Below are 13,771 nucleotides of genomic sequence, written 5' to 3' on the forward strand. Positions count from 1 at the left end.
ATGCAGGAAAGAAGAAAATAAATAATCACAACACTGCATCCAAATAGTAACCTGTGGAAAAGATGCCTGTGGGTTTGTTTTCCTTTTGAGCTCAGTTCTTCCTTGGTCTCCTATTAGGAGCAGCACCAGCATATGTCTGTGTACTTATTATGCTTTGCTTGTGCACTAACCGCATGACATCTTGTTAATTCAGGATATTGCTTTACACAGAGAGGAGTTGCTTTTTTTGCATTTGATCTTACATTTCGAGTATGAGCTTCCTGACAGGGCCAGTCCCTGATGCACGTGGGCATAAAGGATGGGACCACTGGCATGCAGCTGTGACACAGTTGCAATGCCACCCCTACCGAGACAGGGGCAAGAGCAGAGCTGGTTATTTGGGAAGAAGGCAAAGGAATCATTGTCACATAATGATGAAGGGGGAAATCTCAGTTACCCGATTTCCAGATGAAATGATAAGGGGACAGACACCTTGATATATAAGCAATAGGTACTTTATTGGACTATACACAGGTACTCCTTTCTAAAGCAGTTTATTCTAAATGTGTCTGAAGCCTTCTTTCTTTGAAACATGAGCTCCTGGCCATGAACTAGGAGTAGCCTGTGTATTTCATCTTGGTCCTGAGGCCAGAAGCTATTCTGTTTAAAGGTCTTTGTTTATACTGAACTCTAGGAAAGAGGCTAAGGTGGGTGCGGTCACATAAACAACGTATTTTTGGTTTGAATGAGGATTTGTATACACTCACATTTCTGGACCCCTTCTTAACTTTGTGTATTAAGGATTTAAGTGACTTAGAAGACTATTATTTAAATTCTTCCTGTGGCAGGAAAATCAACATAGCATCTGCAGTCATAACTATTAGGATGAAATGGTCATAATATGCACTGTAAATGTAATTGTTAAGGGGAGGAATGGAAAAGGTAGCTATTATTTGCCCCCAGCCCTTACTTTTTTCCTGAAGAGGCACCACTGTGAACTGGCAGTCTTAACCCATGGCCTTTTCCAACCACATCACAGGTTGGGCCAAACAGCTTCCTTTTCCTCTCATGTAAACATACAGCCATCATACTCACCTAAGGCATTTGGCACAACCCTCATTTCTTATAATGGTATTGTTTTAAAAAGCAATTTATAAATTAACTCAGTGTGATATAATTTTAATATTTGTGGACGAACTTCAAATATATAAATTGATAAACCAGATCATGTTTCCTAATCAGAGCCTCAGGAGAAATGTCATTGTTCTTTTCTATAACTTCAGGTTCTTGTAGAGCAATGGGAAAGAAACCTAAAGTTTTGTGGTAAAATGCTTGCGAAACTATTCCTCAAACTCAAATCACTCACTCACAGTACTGGATAGAGGCATATGTAAGAGATCTCAACTGATGTGTGAACAAATCATGACTAGGACTCAGTTTCTCATCCAGTCCTCCTGTTGGCAGCTTAGACATGTAAGGTACCTCTCTGCCCCTTTTCTACATGCCGCCACATTCTCTCCAGCAGTCCAATATGCAAAGCATGTGCCAGTTTTGTCACACCATCTGCCTTATTTCATTGACAATGCATTGAGTTCATCTTAACTAGCCAAAACATTCCAGATGTACTGTAAGCCTACTAAGAGGGAGTTAATATGAAACTTGCATGGGGATATTAGTGGTATACTTAAGTGACATGTATCAACATGTTCTGCACCACTCTGCTTGGTGCAGCTGTTCACATGTGTGACACCCAGTCTCCACTGGACCAGCTTGCTGCACAGGCAGCGTCTATCCCATCAGATAAAGACAGCCCAGCAGAGTCAGCAAATGCATTCAGAACAGTAACTGTCTCTTACCTTGCATTGTCGCTCTTGTTGGTTCTGAAAACAGAGGGATGAGCAAGAGGTAGATGAGGTAGACGAAGGAGAGTCCATTGTACCGGAATGCACATGCTGTGGGTGGAGAGAGAGAAGAGAAAAAATGAGCTAATAAGGTAGGCTAACAGGATACATGCAACTGTGTGGTGACAGCATCAAGTATCGCTGGATCAAGCTAAGTAGATATGTCAATTAGGAAGTAAAAATTGAGCATTTATTCTGTGTTCATTACTATGTTGAGTAGGATGAAAAATGGAGAATTAAAATGCCTGTGCTCTTAAAATCTAACCAGGAAGGCAACACCAATATATCTGAATGAAGGCAGGTCATAAATAAGTCATAAATTAAGTAGTAGGCAAATTAAAATTGCTACAAAAATATAGAGGGAAATGGAATTAGTGAGGGTTTGAGGTGTCAAATAAGGTTGTCAATGGAAGCGATGACACTGAAGAGAAAGAAAAGAGAACAATATTTGTTAAATGTTCTATGGCAGGGCTTTGTACTCATTTAATCCTCATTTATTAAGTAAGTCCTCTCAGGCTCAGAGAGACTCAATCACTAACCTGATTCTCCCAGCTAGGATGTGACCGAGTCAGAACTGAGTTCAGATCTGCAAGCCTGGGCCTGTTCCTCTGTATCGCTCATCTTAAAAGTAGCACAGAACTCCAGTGGAGGCCTTGCCCCTCCAAGTTCCCATTTCCTCACCTGTGAAATGGGTATAATAATCGTCTCTAACTTGCTGAGCTTATGAGGAATAAATGTAATGTGTTTAAAACACTTGGCTCAGGGTCTTATACAGAAAAAGCCCTTAAAAACATGAGCAATTGTTATAAGCATCCTCATCACTAGATATGGAGAAGAAAGTGTGCAGCATTCCATGTAGGAAGAAAATGAGCACATTATAACAATTTAGAAAATAAATTTTAGGATAAATGAAGACAGACTAAAGATGAGAAGGAGTAAGTATGAGTTTGTAGAAAGAGGAGATCAGGTTAACGGATGTCACAGGATAGAGAGATGTTGAAACAAAAGTTAGTAGGAGAGAAAATGGAAGGCGGGGAAATATGGAGTTGAGATCTTAGAAAACAGTCACCGATAATTTGGATCAGGAGAAAACATTTCAGAAAGATTAATCATGCAATTGCATATGAGCCAGATTGGTAGGAAGCAAAACTCAAATACTGTGCTGTGGTAACAACATTGGGCTATAAATGAGAACTCGAGGCAGTGTGGTAATGATGGTAATATTTTTTTAAAGAAACCAACAGAATAAAAAAAGGATTTTTAAAGATAAATATGGAGAGGTGTGAAGAGAAATTATATAAAATGACTCCAAGGCGTACAACCCAGGTAATGATAAGGATTACAACCATGGAGAAGAAGAAGACATTTAAGAAGAAAGTGAAAAGTTGGACACATTCATGGAATCAAATCATGGCACTTAGATCTCATGGGAATAGTCATGAAGAATGTGGACAGCATTTCTGCATAAATGGAGAGGAGTCCTGAGCAGAAGTGTTAGTTGAAATGACAAGGAGGGATGGATTCCCCAAAGGCAAGAGCAACAAAGAGAAGCACAAAGGATGGAGGCATCTGCTGTGGCTATTGCTCACAGATGGGGAGAGTGGGGAGAGGAAAACTGGCACGCCTGGAGGTAAAAATCAGCAGAACATTTCAGACAGATATAAGAAATGTCCATTTTCACAAGAGGAAAAGTTTTCACAAAAGAAGTTCACCACAACAGAGAAACAAGTTAGTCATTTGATCATCAGTAAGGATGCGAGGGCAGGCCTTTGAAGAAAGCTCAGCCCAGAGGAGGGATGGAGCTGACTTACGGAAGAGCAAGAGAAGTACTGTCGTAACCAGGAAGTGGGAAACAAGAAGGGAAACCAGAGTATCAAGATCTTGGGTACCCCTGGTCAAAGAGTGTGGAGGGTCTTGGACCATGGGACAGTCCAGTGTGGGATGTGCATCGGGATTAAGAGATGCGGAACCCACATCAGAAGACCAGGTCAATAAGTGCTAATCCTGAGACAGAATCTGGACAACAGGAGCTTGGCATTTGCAAGCCCAGGGCGCCCTGCTTGCTCTAGAAGCTGGCAGTGGAAGAGGCAAAAGAAGGGGAAGTGAGGATAGTGTGGTAGAGGAGAAAGAAATCAACAAAAAGAGCTTTGTATCCCAAGGTGGTCATGCATATATTTGTAGCTTTGTATAACATTGACATTCCTAACCTCTTTTATGAAAGATCTAAAGCAGGAAGAAGTATTCACACTATTGATTGGACTGACGGAGAGAATACATAAATGAGATAATATAGAAGAACAAGAACATATGTCTGACTCATACAACTTAACAAAAGGAAGATAAACAACCCAATCAAAAAATGGGCAACGGACCTAAATAGATACTTTTCAAAAGAGGACATACAGAAGGCCAAGAGACACATGAAAACGTGATCAAAGTCACTAATCATTTGAGAGATGCAAATCAAAATAACAATGCGGTACCATCTCACACCTGTCAGGATGGTTAATCATCAACAAATCAACAAACAAGTGCAGGCAAGGATGCGGAGAAAAAGGAACCCTCGTGCTCTGCTGGTGGGAATGCAAACTGGTGAAAACACTGTGGAAAACAGTATGGAGTTTCCTCAAAAAACTAAAAATGGAACTCCCATTTGACCAAGTGGGATCATATTTCTAGGAATATATTCCAAGAAACTAGAAACACCAATCAGAAAGGATATATGCACCCCTATGTTCATAGCAACACAATTCACCATAGCTTAGATTTGGAAACAGCCTATGTGCCCATCAACAGTGGATTAAAAAATGTGGTACATCTATACAATGGAATACTATGCTGCTGTAAAAAAATAAGGCATTTTTACCATTTGCAACGGCATGGATGGAACTGGAGAGCATTATGCTAAGTGAAATAAGCCAGTCAGAGAAAGATAAATATCATATGATCTCACTCATTTATGGAATATAATGAACAACATAAACTGATGAACAGAAACAGATCCAGAGACAGAGAAGCATCGATCAGACCATCAAACCTCAGAGGGAAGGTAGGGGAGGGTGGGTGTAAGGGGGAGAGATCAACTAAAGGACTTGTGTGCATGTATATAAGCCTAACCAATGGACATAGACACTAGGGGGGTGAGGGCATGAGTGGGAGGGCTGGGGGGCAATGGGGGGATAAGGACACATATGTAATACCTTAATCAATAAAGAAAAAAAGAGCATATGTCTGAATTGCCTTTCTAGCTTCCCTCCCCTCCCCTTCTGCTTCTTATTTCTCATCCAGAGTTGAAGTTCCCTAAAAACAATCCAAAGGTATTTGGTTATTCATTCAGTCAATATTTATTGAGCATGTCCATGTGCCAGGACCATCAAAGATCCCTTCCTGCCTCTGGGAGCTTACATTTTGGTGGGGAAATGTATGATGAACAATGAAAGGTCAATTACATGTATGTTGGAAGATAAGGGTTATGTAAACAAGAAGTCAGCAGGAAAAGAGGGACCACCGGTACACTGCGTGAGGCAGGCCAGTGGCAGCATTCATTAGGAACACTGAAGATAGAGCTCAATGAGAAAGTGCGATTTGAGCCAAGAGGTGAGGTAAGTGAGTGAGCTGACCCAGCCACCTCGTGGGAGAGCGTGTCAGGCAGAGTCAGTGGCTCAAGCCAAGGCCCTAGAGCAGAAGCAGACCTGGCCTGTCTGATCTGCCCAAGACAGGGGAGCCCAGTGCGCAGCAGAGTCCTGGATTGGGCCCGATCATGCAGGCCTGTCAAGGGGTCAGAGGATGGTGGTTTCACTCTGAGATGTCAATTCAGTGACAGGTCTTACTCTTGGCTCAAGGTTGCAGACCTGACTCCTGCCTATGCCTGCAGCTTCATTTCCACCCATGCACACTCTATGCTCTGTGCTGCTGCGCAACTCAACAGCCAGCTCTTTCCATCTGTTTTGCTGCTTCCTGCCTTTAGACCTTACAGGCACCATTCCCTCCCTCCATCTAGAATATCTTCCTGTCCTTCCTATCAGGCATATTCCCACACAGCTCCCCTGTTTCCTCTTATGGGAAGTTGTCCACATCCATGACCTCCCCCAAACGGAAGTGCATTTCCCTCCTTGATGCCTCTTCCAGAGCACCTCTCACTCAATGTCACAGGCATCTGTGTATGTCTGTGACCATGTCTGTTTTGTCCAGTGCCCTGTGCCCAGGAGATGCTCATGCTCATGGAAGGAATGAATAAATAAATGAAATGAAATAAAAAAGATGTGAAGGCATCTAAAAAGGAAATTGGGGTGTTCAGGTGTACAGCATTCTTGGTAGCATAGAAACATCACAACTAACATCGCCCAAAATAAACATTTAATCAACTGGAGTATTTCTTTGTTTTTATACTTAGGGTGTTTTGTTTTTTTTTTTTTGATGATGATTTATATTATGCAGCAAATTACCTAACTGTGCATTCCTGGGTAAAGAGAAAAGTAGAACTTACTTGTATAACTGCATTACTTTGAAGTAGCATTCACAGTGCACTTGTCTGCTGTGGACTTGTATCAGTAATGAGCCTGCTGTGTGTCAAGCCCTTATCTGTGCACTACACATATATTAACTCATACCATTACTGTCCTCCCTTTACAGATACTGTTTTATTCTCTTTCTACACATGAAAAAGCTGGCACGAGGAGAAAGCAGCGCTAAGTGCAAGCACAGCTAAGTAACAGGCTGAGGATTGAGTCTGGGAGTCTAGTTCCTGAGTCTGCGCCATCATCAGGAATCTTCTGGGCCTCCTCACTGCTGCACATCCCTACCCGTCTACCTCTTCCCTAGTGAACTGCCAAGGGCTCAAGGAGGCAACGCCTTCCTCCCACAGGTTGACAAACACTCTGTATGCATTTTGCTGTTTTATATTTATAACCTTGTTCTGTAAGATTTTATATTATGCATGGTAGAAATGTGTATACAGAGGACATTTCTGATGGCTAACTTTGAAGGAGGGAGAAAGGAGTCTACTCTTGGTTTCTCACATCACAACCTTTATTTGTAGCAAAATCTAAAGAGGAATGACCCATGGTGGTAGGCAGCCTCTAAATGGCGCCCAATAGAAGTCCCCTGGTTGCAACACCAGTGAGTAAGCCCTGCTCTTGAGTGTGGGCTGCAGCTGGTGACTCACTGCCAGGGAGCAGTCAGACAGTGTCCGGATCCCATCTGGTGGCTTCTGTCCTGGCCACCCTCTCTGCCTCTCCTCTTGCTCACTCTGAGAGAAGACTGCTGCCAGGGAAGAGGCTCCTGTGGCAAGAAGAGGTCTCCAGCCAGTAGCTAGCCCTCACCAACCAACAGCCACAAGCTAGCTTAGAAGCCGGTCCTGGGAAGACTGTGCTCTAACCAACCCCTTGACTGCAGCCTGTCAGAGAGCCTGAGCCATTCCTGACTCCCAGAAACTCTGACATAGTGTTTGTTGCTTTAAGGGACAAAATGGTTAGGTAATTTGTGTGTAGCAACAGATGATTAATACAAACTTAAAAAAAAAAACTTAAGCCACCCCTAAAAATCCAACTTCATTTATGTTTTAGTCTGAAATTATGCCATTTGATGACAATGGCCAAATTGCTGAACTCCCCACTTTAATATGCTTGAGGTTGCTACCCAGGAATTACCCAAGCATGTGGGGACTCTGAGTGCCATATTTAAGTGAGATACCCCCATCTAGAGCAAAATATGCTTTTGAACTTGTCAATAAGGCACAGTTGAGCAAAAGAAAAGCCTTAGAATGCAAACAGCAGCTGTTCCTTTATCAAGCAAGATGTTACCTTTGTTCAGGACCTGGAGACACTTCTTGCATATACATTACTCTTCCTAATGAGCTTCAGATTCTGGCTGCACAATGTTCCTGATTCCCCACACCTCTCATGGACAGCCAAGCCACCGGGACCTCTGTCCTCTGCCTCAAGAATTTTACTATTGACAGTAGAGTGTTTTTATTAATGCAGATCAAGGTGTTCAAAGGGGAAAAAAAGATTGTTTTCTTTACCTACACATGCACTATAGTTTCTACTATTTCCACTATAGTTTCTACCTGGTTAAACCATCCAAAATTATATGGAAATTTCCCTTAAAGTAATTTCCCAGATAAAAGACTTTGCCAGCTAGGGAGTTCACAATTACAAACGGTGGTGACAAGTCCTCACTGAAGGGCTTCATAAACATCAAGGCTGCCATTTGAATTGTAAACACCTGGGCTCATCTAATGAATGAGTTTCATTTTCTAAAGGAGAAAAGAAGGCATGTGGTTTTGGAGAAACTCTTCAAGTAGGAAAAATAGTAGATTTGACTTTGACAACTTATAATTTATCAATATAGAAAGGGGAAAAAAATCTCTTGCAAATATAAAATTGTTAAAATGGCCACATAACATTTATTAGAAAAAAAATACTCGTGTTGCAATACACATATATTAATTTTCCTATTATTACAATATGATCATGGAGAGTTTTACGCACTTTAATTACCCTTCCATAATAGTTGAAGGCAATAATTTTAGATTATGTTATCAAAAGTAAGTGCTCTCAGAGCAGAATTTTTAGCAAGACATGAATGACTTCCTACTTCCTTCATACACTTCCGCAAGGCCAAACAACATCTCACTATTAATGGCCTGGGAGACAGTGTCTTAAATGTTTAGAGCTTTCATTACAACTAAGTACATCCTAAATGTTCTTTATTACCTCAGGGAGCTTTGTTTAACAGTTACTAGAGCAGTAGATATACATTATTCAGAATAAGCAATTTCAAAACCAGGTGACAAAATAGTTCTGTCAATTCAGTGATTCTAGAAATTTTTTGTTTATACCTTTAATATTTTTCCTTCTGTACCCAGAACAACCAATCGGTTGCTTTTAAAAGAATGCCCTTTCAAAATTATGGTTTATTTTATTTTTTAAAAACCACCAACGATACAAACAGCTGCAAAGTATTTACAATGAAACAGGAAGAAAATTAAACAATCATAGTTTTTTTTTTTCGAAGGAAGCAACTATAAAAGAAATAAGTGGCAGGAAAAAGGCTGTTATGTCACCTGATTCATTGTCTATTTGTGTAGCACTCTTTCCTCCATTATATACTCCTGTGTTTTACATCCGGTTAAATTTATAAATGTCCCAGATAGTGATGCTTTGGAACAGCTGACAGTCAAGACAAGAGCATTCTTTTCCCTTTTCCTTTACCTCTGACCTCCATATCCCTTGGAGGTCTTGTCCCCAGTGCTTCCTTCAGATAGTTACAAAAATTATTTATTCAAGAAATATATACCAGAAAGTCTCTCCCACTGCTGTTCAGAAGCACAAGACATATGCTTACCCACTTAATCTCAGATAGCACCTGCATTATGTTCTTTATGCATAGCAAAAGTGTTCGTATATCTGTGACTCAAAAGGCTAATAGAAATATTGTTTAAATAAGAGAATGTCATGCTTTCATATTTAGAGATAGTCCCTATATTTTAACATTACATTTTTATACAAAGATGTATGAAGCTGAATTTGTTCTAGGAAGTTTGTGGATACAAGACTAAACCCATCTGCCACATATTTCTCACACTTCAAGAAACAGAAATATTATATAGAACATTAATTTCATTATAGAGATTGGTTAAAAGAATGTAATTTTAGAATAAAGCCTCAAGAAAAAAAAGACTTTTATAGGCAATAAATTACAAGGGCTTAGAATCGAATTGTATTAGCAAAAAACCATAACCATTGCTCACTTTACTAAAAATGTTAAGCCAATCTAAGAGAAAATCAGGTGAAAGTCTCCTATTTGTAAAATATAAAAGCCTTTGGTCTGATTTTTTTACTTTTTCCAAATAATCTGGGATACCATCTACTTGAGATTGGCCAAGTGAGTTTAAAAATTGTTGTATTTTTAATTATTATAAAAAGGTAGGGATCTATTTTATATTTTTAATTCATTCAATATGTACATATCAAAGTGACTATTACTAACACTATTAACTGTTTAACTTAGATTTCTAAACTCATCCTGATTGTACAGTTTGCATAAAATACATATTTTAAAAGCGTGCACGGCTAACTTTTTTCTCCATTAAAAGTAGCTTTTAATATATTATTCACCACTTAGCAAGTGTGCAAAATTTGTATTTAAAACACAAATCCTTATGCTTAAGCTTGTTCATGCTCATGCCATGAAACTGTCCTCTGGTCTGAGAGAATAACAACATGGATATTTTCTAGTGATTGCAAATGAGGAAATAAAGCTTTTATGCTCATAGATGATTTCTGAGGCTATCTGGAAAATATATATATATATATATATATATATATATATATATATATATATATATATATATATGAAATCAGGTCTATTTCATTGTGAGCATGAAGAACCTGCATTTAAACCCACAGTTCCTAAGCTTACCCAAAATAAAACTTGCTGTGCTACCATTGCGATGAACAAGAACTACGGTGCTTGAGTGAATGCTGAGAAAAGGTCAAACATTAACATTATTTATCTGCCCATCCAGCTTAGTAGCTCTCCTATTTACTGAAGAGGAGAGTTAGTATTTGTAGACTGAAAGTTAAGACCTCACCATCTTGCTTAGGTCTGTGCCATGGTGTTTACTGACTTAGAGTTGCTCACCATCCTTCATGTACACATTTATTCTCATTTGCGGAAGGTACTTTTTAGCTTAGTCTTAACTCACTTTTTTGTAATTCAATAATTGACAAAACTATGGATGACTACTGTACCTCTCTAATAATCTATTATTAGCAGACTGTAGATCATTTTTGTATTAATTAACTGCAATTAACCTTAGTGTATAAAAAGCTATTAATCTTTGAGAATTTAAAATTTCTTTTTCTCAGTAAAAACATTATTTTTAAAGAGAGCTGATTATCACTCACCTTTAATTTTATACTAACTTTTTAATTTCACTTTTTGATTTTTAATTAACTGTCTTTATTAACGCTATTTTTTTAACATCACTTTTCTGTAATTTTCCCAAAGGTTAACTTTACCTTCCTAATACACAGGGTGAGGCAAAAGTAGGTTTACAGTTGTGAATACATGAAAGAGTTGATTCTTGTATTATTAATTATTAATTATTGTATTATTTTCCATACTTTTTCCCCACCCTATCTATAAATTCTACTGCACTTCCAGTTCACTATAGTTTGATTTTTTCACCAATGGTCATCTGAAAAGCCTAAGTGTTTAGGACCCTAATAATAAAGTGAACTTTCTTCCAGACTTCTACCACTTAGATCGGTTAATACCACAATCTGTTTCCCATGTTCACTTTAATAGACACAACAAGATTTCAAATTTGGAAAGTTACCCTTCCATCTATGTTGATATCGGTATTTCTAAACGATGAGGTTGAACCATCAAACTTGATGGCTTCATTTGCCAAAATGACTAAATATCAACAAGTTCAGATGATTCAACCTGCAATAAGTAGATGCTCATCCCTAAGTAAATTCTGGCAGCTGTGGGTACAGGTGGGACAGCAAAGACTGGCACATATAGGTGCAGGGATATGTATGTATATATGTAGGCTTAATGCACATGACAGTGGCTTTTTAATAACTGGATTAATTTACTGCTGCCACAGTTTCCTTCTTTCAAGAACTTAGTAAAACAAGATTTTCTGTAGGCTTTTCCTGTAGGCTTTAGAATATTTTATATTATTCTTGGCAGCATCCTCCCTGGATTGATGTGTGCATTAGCATGAGAAGAAATCAATTCAGCTACCTTTAATGAAGTCCTATTTCTTCCATCTTCAGCACATGCTGCCCAACATTGTATCTCGTTTAACAACTAATACAGCTTAAAATTGATTTAAAATGACTGTTTTTGTCTTGATAAGTTTACTTTGACATCCTGCCTGCTTCTTCCTGAGAACACCCTCTTCCCTGACATATATGGAGCTATCGCTATTGCCTTCAAATATTTCTGTTGCTAGAGAAATAGACACGCCTTTTATGGCATGAATTCAGCCTTCCACTATGTCAAGGGTTTATACTTATGATACCACACTAATGAAGAACAGCCTCCGACCACAGTGTGAAATCCTTGCTCCCAGAAGAACATCCAAAATAGCAATGAATTGGACTGATGCCCCCAAATTAGCGTTTTCCGCCAGATCTCTCTGCTCAGTCTCTCACTACTCAGAGCCTTTGACCTTGCATTGGGCTTTTTCCTCATCACTTTGAATGTTTATCAGTTTGTGTTCCTGAGAATGGAGTGGGGTTCAAGAGAGTCCTCTCAATAAACACAGGAAAGAGATATTTAAGCTTGCCCACCCATCCTCATCCCACTTCCTGGGCTGCTCAGCATTCTGCTCTCAGTCTTACTACCCTTCTTTATATACTTCATACTCCTGTCTTGTAAAGCTAAGGTAGTTTAAAAATTGCTGGTAAGCATTAGAGTATCCCAGTACCATACTTAAGCTTACTACAGTGTTTTCATCAGATCATGGCTTCAACCTGAGAGAGCATTTGCTTTTTGGTCAATAAAGAAAGAAGTCTTAGATCTCCTAGGCAGAGATGACATTTCCGTTTTCCTGATTCCTTGTTATACCCTCTCTTTACTAGCGGATCCATAAAATGTAAAACATTTCCCCCAAATCCTCAAAAGTGAAACTGTTTTGTTATCCTAGTCCAGTCAGTGGTCGGCAAACTGTGGCTTGCGAGCCACATGCGGCTCTTTGGCCCCTTGAGTGTGGCTCTTCCACAAAATACCAACTTCTGCGCATGGGCCATGAAGTTTCAATTGCACTGTATGTGCGCGCCCACACGTGGTATTTTGTGGAAGAGCCACACTCAAGGGGCCAAAGAGCCGCACGTGGCTCATGAGCCACAGTTTGCCGACCACTGTCCTAGTCTATCTCCAAAATGTAGGTCTGACTTATGAGCCATTATGAGGCTAAGCTGGATGGTTCACATCAAAATTCTGTAGGGCTGGTTACCTAAACAGATGTCTTTGCTGGCTCCCTTGGCAAATTTTCATCGGGGACAGGAATGTTGCAGAACCCTGCCACTCCTGGCCTATCCTCTGAAAACGCTCAAGCAACAATGCACTTCCTTAAACATAGCTCCCTTCTAGCCAAACCCTCCTATTAGCCACTCTCCACACATGCATGTCACCAGGCCCTAGGCCCCCTTGGAGCAGGGCCTATTCCTGCTCACTACTCTAGTTCCTGTTTCTATTTCTACACATGGTAAGCATTTAATAAATATTTACTGAAAGAGTAAATAACTCCCTGCCTCTTTCTTTACCATCTGCAATGCCCTCTGCCCAGAAGTGTATTCCAAGTTCCTAAGAATCCTTCAACCTAGCTCAAATAGGTGTCTCCTCCTAAACAATGTCCTCATCATCCCAATAAAAAGTAATCTTTTCTGATTTAAAAAAAATAGGACTGGCATTAAGGGAACAATAATTCAATAAGAAATTCCCATACCATGGAACTGTGCAGCAGTCACAAAGAGTGGCTGGTGCACATGTGAATGAATACTGGGAGTGTTCACAATAGAATCAGTAAAGAAAACAGGTCATAAAACTGTAAGAATATGACAGGTCTATGGGTAGATATTAATATCCCCCATTTTCAGGAAACTAAGGCTCAGAAAGGATAAGTCACTTGTCCAGGTCAAGGTGGAACTGAATTTAATCCCAGTCTGTCTGACTCCAGAAGCTGTACTCTTCACCCATCCACTCGGCCGCTCCTCTTCAGCACACAGAAAACATCTACGACTATATCTGCTATTAACAGAAGTCACTTCTGGGAAGAGGTACTGAAGGAGGAAGAACAGTAGCTTTTATATTATACTGTTAAAGTTTCTCAGAATGTGTATATTTTGTGTTTTAAAATAAAATTAGCC

The 13,771-nt window shown here is 39.6% G+C and overlaps 1 protein-coding gene across 1 annotated transcript in view; it reads right to left on the reverse strand.

Annotated features, from left to right (window-relative positions):
* PIEZO2 (piezo type mechanosensitive ion channel component 2) overlaps positions 1 to 13,771 on the reverse strand; it is a 336,118-nt gene that overhangs the window by 264,328 nt on the left and 58,019 nt on the right. The window contains exon 2 of the mRNA XM_081097137.1: positions 1,836 to 1,931. Within this exon, the coding sequence (XP_080953263.1) occupies positions 1,836 to 1,931 (96 nt within the window). The remainder of the gene's footprint in view (positions 1 to 1,835; positions 1,932 to 13,771) is intronic.

Source organism: Myotis nattereri, assembly GCF_964212035.1.
Source record: "Myotis nattereri genome assembly, chromosome: 8".
Taxonomy (NCBI): Eukaryota; Metazoa; Chordata; class Mammalia; order Chiroptera; family Vespertilionidae; genus Myotis; species Myotis nattereri.